We start from the raw sequence: 7,736 nt of genomic DNA, 5'->3' as shown, positions 1-7,736 counted from the left end.
ATTAAAGCTTATGTAAAAAAGAAAGTAGGTCTTTCTATTTTTTATTAAATAGTAAGGGATTAGAGAGTTAGTTAGATTTTATTACTAAGTTAAAAAAGTTATAAGTTATAAGCAGTATTAAGTAGAAAGAAGTTAAGCTATCTCTAGACTTCTAAGTAAGCTTTAAGGCTAGTAAGTTCTTAGTTCCTACTACTATAATAAAAGTTAAGGTAGAAATAAACTACTTAATAATATAAAGCTATTTTTTAAAGTTTTTTTAAAAAGCTTTAAAGCTTATAACATAGCAGCTTTTTTATAAAGTAAGCACTTTTTAAAAGGCTTTTTAGCTTACTTTAATAGCTTAGAGTTGTATAAGTACTAAGCTTATTAAATTAGATTTAGAGGCTATTCTTAGCTAAGGTTTTAACATAATATAATGTTATAATTATGCATAAGTAAGGTTATAGAGCTTTACAGAGGTCTAGTTTAATTACTACATAAGGTATTATAGTAAGTACAAGACATTATATAAAAAATAAAAAAGTTTAAAAGAAAATTAGTAATTAAATACTTAGCTTAGAAGTCTAAGCGCTTTAAGTATAAATTAAGCCTGTTCTAGGTTTAGTTAGTGTTAAAGTAGTTTATGCTTAAGTTTATGTCTGTGTTGTGTTGTGTTTATGTTAGACGTGCACTAATAATACTCTAGTACGCGTCTAATACAGTTATGTCTAGGATCTAGGGAGGATACCGTGACAATTAGCATAAACTAGCCTAGTATGTTTAAAAAGTGTTATTTAAAGCTTAAAGTAAAGTTTTAAGCATAAGTATAGTTAATAAATATTTAGCTTATAATAAAGCTTATTTTACTAAAGTTGTACATGTTATTATTCTAAATGCTATACTTAGCTTTAATATTCTTTATAAGGCTAAACTTACTTTAAATTACTTTAAAACTTTTATAAAAAGCTTTTTTATAGTTATACTACACTTAAATGTTACTTTAAGCTTTAAATAACACTTTCTAAACATACTAGGCTAGTTTATGCTAATATAGCCTAGATTACACTTAGCATGTAAAAAATTAGCTATATTAGCTATAAATGCTATTTAAGAAAAAAATCCTTACACATATAGCTTAAGTATAGTCTTAATAATTACCTTTTTTTATTATTACTTAGCCTTTATAAGTTAGCTATAGAATTAGCTTGTGAAAGTTATCTAGTGCTATAGTTATTTATTATCTTTTAAAAAACTTTATATATAGCTATAGCATGTTTTTTTAAAAGTTTTATATTTTATTTAAAAGCTTAGAGTATAAGCTGTATCTAATGTTCTTTTAGTGTGTCTAAGTAGTGTTATTAGAAATGCATTAGTGTAAAAAAAGTAGTTTAGTAAGGTCTTAGTAAAAGTAAGCAACTTAGGTGTGTAAGCAACTTGCCTGTGAAGTATGTTAACATAATAGAGAAATGTTCTTTTGTCTAAAGTTATATTTTAGCAGTAAAGATAATCAACAGTATAATAGCTACTCTACCTCATCTTCTGTAATTCTAGCGTAAGTGTTGAACAGCTCATCGCTATCAGCGTCCTACGCGGCATAAGGTCTCATCTTGTTAGAAGGTTAGTTACCTACAAAGACAGCAAAAAAAGAACGCATAGTTATATAGAGCAGGGGTAGAGTTCCTGCAACAAACAGAGGGAGGATGTTAAGAGAGGAGTGTTGTAGATTTCATAGACTTTCAGTTTAGCAAATACGCTTAGACGGACTTAGATTAGGAGCGCTAATAATTGCTATTTTTGTCAACCCTTTAAAAGGCCTCTGCTCGCCAATCTGAGCGCACGTGCAACGTTCTTGGCATAGAACACTGGTGTTCGGCGGATGTCTTGAGCCGACGAGGAGTGCCGACGTTCTTCCGGCCCAGCCTCCATTGTTGCATCCTCTGAACTTCCCCTTCTTCCCCCAAACCCCTCCCTGTCTTCTAACAGGCATTAGTGGGTCGTCGCATGAATAGAGGCTTCGTCCCTGGCCGCGGAAAGATGGCCTCAGCGTCGAAGGAGTGGAAGGGGTACGAGCCTCAACCGGCATATAAGGAGCGTTAGCCCTTATCACCGTCAAAATATCTTTTGAACACTTCTCTCAGTATGGAATGGGACGAACGAGCAGAGCTTGCACATGACACGCTGTGCGACGAGTGGTTCAGCAAATTCCGAGCGCAACGAGGCCCGACTATTGCCAACTGGATCTCTTCTTTCCGCAGTGGCCACCCAAGCGAGATTGTTGAAGATCACTGTGGTTCCTTCAATTGGAGCTGCCGCGTACGCTTCAAAGACAGCGTGGAATGGCTAGTACGATTTGCCGTGCCTGGAAGAGTTATGGACGGGGACGAGAAGCTACGTCGAGAAGTCGCAGTGATGTGCTTGGTCAGGGAAAAAACAAAGATCCCGGTGCCCAAGGTTCATGCTTGAGGACTGTCAAAAGACAATGCTCTAGGGTTAGGGCCCTTTATCATGATGGATTACATTCCGGGCGGCGAGTCCCTCGGTCATCTTTGGCGAGAAGGGCCTAAGGAACGGATACTAAGATCCGATATTAGCGAACGAGACCTGCGCACTGTGTATCGCCAGATAGCGGGTTTCTATCTCGAACTTTCAAAGTTAGAGTTTCCTAATGTTGGGTCTCTATCTATCAGGGACGATCAAAGTATCCACTCGGACTTAGGGCCGCCAACGCTTAAGATGCAAGAAATAGAGGCACATGGAGGAGTTAAAGTTGGAGGTATTGTAAAATCCAGTATCCGGCTCATTTACTTGATAACCTAAATCTAATAAGACAATCGCTCGACAACATTTCCATCCGCGAGAGGATACTTCGACTACGTCGCTAAGCAAGATATGGAACAATTATGCGAGCAGCCCAGCTCAGTCGACAGCGCTGATGATGCTCGGGCTAAATACAGCTTCCGCCATCAGGTTAAGGCCATCATTCCACGCTTTCTCGCTGACGAGTATAATCGGACCGGCTTCAGACTAATATGCGATGATTTTCGCTACGGGAACATGATTGTCAACAACGCAAGAGAACTTAAGATAATCGCGGTGATAGACTGGGAGTGGGCATACGCGGCGCCGTACCAGATGTTTTGCTCGGCGCCACGATGGCTTCTAATAAAGAATCCAATCTTCTGGGCAGCACCCAACGGTTCTGAATTTCATCGATACAACGCATGCCTAGAAATTTTTCTCGACGAGCTTAAACGGGAGGAGAGCGAAAGAAACAAGGTTACGCCGCAGCTTGGACTTCAGGATAGACTTTCTGACCTTATGCGGAAGTCTATGAGCGACGGCAAGTTCTGGTTCCACGAATTGATATATGACTGTTTCACAGCTGCCGACAACTCAGCCTGGAAGGCTATTTGCGATATCTACCCTAACACCGGTGAGCTCGCCCCTATCTCAGAGTCGGAGCTTGATAAGTTCGTTGGAAAGAAAATGAAGCAATTGGCGGCGTATAGGGCGGAGTGGGGCGCGATAAAGGCAAGGATCGATCGCGAACAGGCCGAATTGAATGAAAAGATGCAACAGATGGCGTTCGAGGATTTGGAAGCTAGCGAATGTAGTACGGAGTCATGATTTGAACTTGTAGATAGATATCTGAGGTCTGAATACATCGTTTGATTGCTGAAGATCCTGAACTTATTGTGGAAGACAGAAACTTCTGTCGGAGAAGAGCTGCATCAGCGATGCGAGGTGCTCCACCCTGACGCGCTGTTGCCCCTCTGAATTGGTAAATTTTCATTCGAGTATGTTGTGGCTGTCTGAGAGCCTTAGGCATCATTAGGAGAACGTTGTAGCGACGGTTACGAGGCCTGGGTGTGCCCAAAGTCCTGGCCGCTTCTGTCTCATCTCAGCTCTTTGAGCTACGTCTTGTATTTACACCTGCATCCGCCCGTGCGCGTCGTTTAGCCCCGAAATACTATTGCTTACCTAACCTATTGACACCGCCTATTCGCCCGCGCCTAACGGAACGCTGGCAGGTTGTTTCAACTTGCCTAGGTTTCGTCTCACTTGCGCCGGTTTGTGCGCTAACCTGCACACGAAATCGGATGAGCAGGGCTGCCGTTCTCTATAAAGCAGCGGCGGGCTGCACCTCCTATTTCTTTACAAAAATTTACTGATATCTTTCAAACATACACTTGCCTGCTTGTAAATCCCGTTCTACGACAAACATGGCAGCACCAGCTTCATTAGTAAGGCTAGACGAGAAAGAAGTCTACAGCACAGCGATCAGGATCTACAGTTGGACTCCTACCACTTTTATCAAACGTGAGGTTCCACCCGAGAGGCGACAAAAGAACCTGCGTGGAGAATGGATTATCGATCCCTTCGTCAAGGAACTCCTTCAGATCGAAGCTTCCGCACTCAAACTGCTCTCTAAAACAAAGATCAAGGTGCCTAAACTCATAGACAGCGGTCTAGACAAGAACGGGCTTGCTTTCGTTGAGACGGAGCTTTGGAGTGGCATCCCTGGGTCGCGTGTTAGGGAGGAATGCCGGATGCCAGACGGAGAGAAGCATGTCGACACCGGAGAATGTACCCTCTGCGAAGAAAAGGCATGGACCAACGCTGAAAGCTACATCATAAACGTGGTGCTCCCCGAGTTCGAGGAGCTAAGATCGAAGACGATGGGGCTCGATGGGAAGCTTGTCCCGCCACCTTGGGTGCGATACCACGATAATAGACCGACTTGGATTCCAAAGCCTTCCGATACCGACCGGTATGTCTTTTGCAACTGGGACGTTGGCCCTCACAATATGATGTTTGAGGATGGAACGTTGGAAGTCATTGGGGCATACGACTGGGAGGGCGCGGGCTTTTTGCCTCCAGAGTTTCAGTTTGTGAACCGTTCTCGGCAAGAATTTGACGCCCAGTTCGAGGATGTCCCGAAGGTTAGACGCCTCATAGAGCTCCTCGATGCGTAGAGTGCTGGCGACTTACTGGGTGAGTTGTGTTCTTTAGAAGGATAGTCTCTTATGTCCTTCCTCACACTCTCTATCCTCTTGATGTACAAAGCACACTAACACCTGGTAGTACTCTGATAGTAGTTTGGCGAACTCAATTTTTGATTGACTAGAGAGCTTCCATTACATACATACACATACGCGTGACCCTAAACGCGGGATAGGATTATGAAACAAAATGAGAGTGGTGTTCAATTTGCAGAAAACATCGACTTCTAAGACAATGTCCCATCACCAGCCCCATGTCAACCCGTCATTCACCCTGCCTATATAGCCTTCTGTCAGAATAGGCATGAGTAAATAGCACACTCCGATACGGGAAGGAGACCGTACAGAGAATTGCCATAGTAAAGAGCTGGCAGATGGCTTTAAGAAGCCAGGGTGCGAGTTTAGTGTGCAGGAGCTGAGGAGCTGCAGCCAGCCTGGTCGCAAGCCTGAAAAGGGCGTCGATTGCAGTTGGTGCACGTATAAGCAGAGCTGTGTTGCGGCTGCTTGCAATGCCAACAATCCATGTAGCGTGGCGGAACGGGGTTAGGTGGTCCAGTGCCGCTCATGTTAACTACTTAGTGGATAATGTCCTTCAGAGGGCTTGGGTTAGTTCAAAGATCTGCTACTAAACTCTGATAAAACTTACGGCGCGATGGGGAGAGCTCTTGTACTGAAAGATCGGTTAATTTGAAGACCGAACGATGTGTTTAGAAGTTGTGTCTTCTTTTCCTGTCTCGGGCGTCTGAGCAGTCATTTATATTTGAAAAGAGTGGGGTTAGAGTATTGTTTCTGTCAGGTCGGGCAGATGCGGGCTCCATTCCGGCATCTAATCTTCCCGCAAAATGCACAAGGAACGGCTGGATTGGCGGCGCGTATTCAAGGCTGGCCAGCAGGCAGCCATGGGCGTTGGATTACTATGGGCTTAACACAGATGTGGTCGTTTGGCGATTGGTCTGGATTGGAGCTGTTCGCACGCGGCACAGCAGGGTTGTCCTGCGGCACGGTACCGTTGGATTACTATGGGCTTAACACAGATGTGGTCGTTTGGCGATTGGTCTGGATTGGAGCTGTTCGCACGCGGCACAGCAGGGTTGTCCTGCGGCACGGTACCGTTGGATTACTATGGGCTTAACACAGATGTGGTCGTTTGGCGATTGGTCTGGATTGGAGCTGTTCGCACGCGGCACAGCAGGGTTGTCCTGCGGCACGGTACCGTTGGATTACTATGGGCTTAACACAGATGTGGTCGTTTGGCGATTGGTCTGGATTGGAGCTGTTCGCACGCGGCACAGCAGGGTTGTCCTGCGGCACGGTACTCAGGCTACTTTTATTGTAGCACATGTAATTCAGCAGCATGGTAGGCCACCAGCAGCCAATGCTCCAACAACCGATCATCACCGTTGGTTTTTTCAACCTCCATGGAAGAGGGAGTGGGTTGTTGACTCTGAGCAAAGTAGAGACAATTGAATCCCGTTTGAGCCAGTACGCTTCATTTCCTCTTGGGGCCAATCGCACAGCTACCGGCTCAGCCACGAAGATCCAAACGATTCCCCCCCTTAGGGGATCGAAATCTGCTTGCTAAAAGCAGAGATAGGCCATGTTTGTGATGGGTAACAACGGTGTTGATTATGAAAAGGGCTCCGCTTGCCCTGGAATGTAGTTGGGAATGTAGTACAACGTGACTGAATTGTTCGGAATGGCTGCGACGGTGCTGGTGAGGCGGTTCGGCATGGGTGAGACGCGTCAGATGGTGACGGTGAAGTGGTTCGGTGTATATACGTGTTCGATGACAGCGGCGAGGTAGGTCAGCTTGATAGAGGAGAGGTGGATCGGCTTGATGTAGGTGGTGCAAATGATGATAAAGGTTAACTTGCTCCTGCTGCTATCCTCCAAGTTGACGGCCCCTCTTGAACGGAGCGATGAGTCGTCTTCATATCGCGGAATAACATTCATCCGATCGCCTAAAGTCATAGCCTCGCGGGCAATAACTCGTTACCTTAATCATGCACGGTTGGAAGCCCGGAATCTGGATTACCTGTCGGGTCTAGGTCGATACACACACTCTGTTCGTCTACATGTGTAAGGACAATGGTGAGGTTGCTGTTGCCTAGCTTAGACATGGATGAGTAGACTAGAACAACTTAACCTGATTTACAAGGTTTATAACGAGCAGGTATTAGCCTTCCTTTTCAGAAGCTTGGATGACATAATCAGGCGTCTCGCTTAGCGCACAGGCCAGCATCTAATATACGTCTACTAATTGCCTCTCTTACTTCTTTCCTTTACTATAAAACTTTAACAAACAACTATAGTAAATAGTAGAAAAGTTAACTAAAGTTAGAAGTTTAAATAAATAAGAAAAATAAAAGTGTAACGTACCTAACAGGTTAGCCGGCCACACAGGTTAGCCGGCCACTTTTGCCAAGCCTCTACTAAAACCACCCTATTCTAGCGCAAAACAGCCCACTTTAGCCTTGTATAAAGTAATACAACACAAGATATTATTTAGAGTCTACTTCTACTACTTTCTTACACATATGTAAGTTATGCCTAGTCTAATTACACTGCCTATATTGCCTTTAACTTAGCTTACTTTCTTTAGCGCACACTTATGTCTTTAGCTTCTTTCTATTACTACGCGCTTTAAACTTCTTTAAAGTAGTTAAATAAGCCCTATTCTTAACTATTAAAGTCTTTTTTACTTAAATTTACTTTTTTTTATGTAATCTATGTTATGTAGTAGCTTTATTTACT

At 43.7% G+C, this 7,736-nt stretch overlaps 3 protein-coding genes across 3 annotated transcripts; 2 read left to right on the top strand and 1 right to left on the bottom strand.

The window, feature by feature from the left end:
• Window positions 1–2,118: 2,118 nt before the first annotated feature.
• On the top strand, window positions 2,119–3,606 carry BDR25DRAFT_338215 (uncharacterized protein; the record flags this gene model as incomplete). The annotated part of the gene is made up of 3 exons (XM_033693266.1): window positions 2,119–2,430; window positions 2,512–2,752; window positions 2,807–3,606. The coding sequence occupies 3 exons, from the start codon at window positions 2,119–2,121 to the stop codon at window positions 3,604–3,606; spliced, it is 1,353 nt and encodes a 450-aa protein (XP_033539446.1).
• A 428-nt stretch (window positions 3,607–4,034) lies between these two features.
• Window positions 4,035–5,159, top strand: BDR25DRAFT_274295 (uncharacterized protein). Its single transcript, XM_033687396.1, has 2 exons — window positions 4,035–4,974; window positions 5,065–5,159. The coding sequence occupies exon 1, from the start codon at window positions 4,203–4,205 to the stop codon at window positions 4,953–4,955; it is 753 nt and encodes a 250-aa protein (XP_033539445.1). The 5' UTR covers window positions 4,035–4,202; the 3' UTR covers window positions 4,956–4,974; window positions 5,065–5,159.
• Window positions 5,160–5,689: 530 nt separating this feature from the next.
• Window positions 5,690–7,102, bottom strand: BDR25DRAFT_363856 (uncharacterized protein; the record flags this gene model as incomplete). Its single annotated transcript, XM_033696801.1, has 8 exons — window positions 5,690–5,864; window positions 5,898–5,946; window positions 5,985–6,049; window positions 6,093–6,152; window positions 6,196–6,560; window positions 6,598–6,693; window positions 6,738–6,956; window positions 6,992–7,102. The coding sequence occupies 8 exons, from the start codon at window positions 7,100–7,102 to the stop codon at window positions 5,690–5,692; spliced, it is 1,140 nt and encodes a 379-aa protein (XP_033539444.1).
• Between the last annotated feature and the right edge of the window lie 634 nt (window positions 7,103–7,736).

The sequence above is a fragment of the Lindgomyces ingoldianus genome (assembly GCF_010093535.1).
Source record: "Lindgomyces ingoldianus strain ATCC 200398 unplaced genomic scaffold BDR25scaffold_83, whole genome shotgun sequence".
Taxonomy (NCBI): Eukaryota; Fungi; Ascomycota; class Dothideomycetes; order Pleosporales; family Lindgomycetaceae; genus Lindgomyces; species Lindgomyces ingoldianus.
The sequence above is the reverse complement of the archived record's forward strand: the minus strand, read 5'-3'. Positions and strand labels throughout refer to the sequence as shown.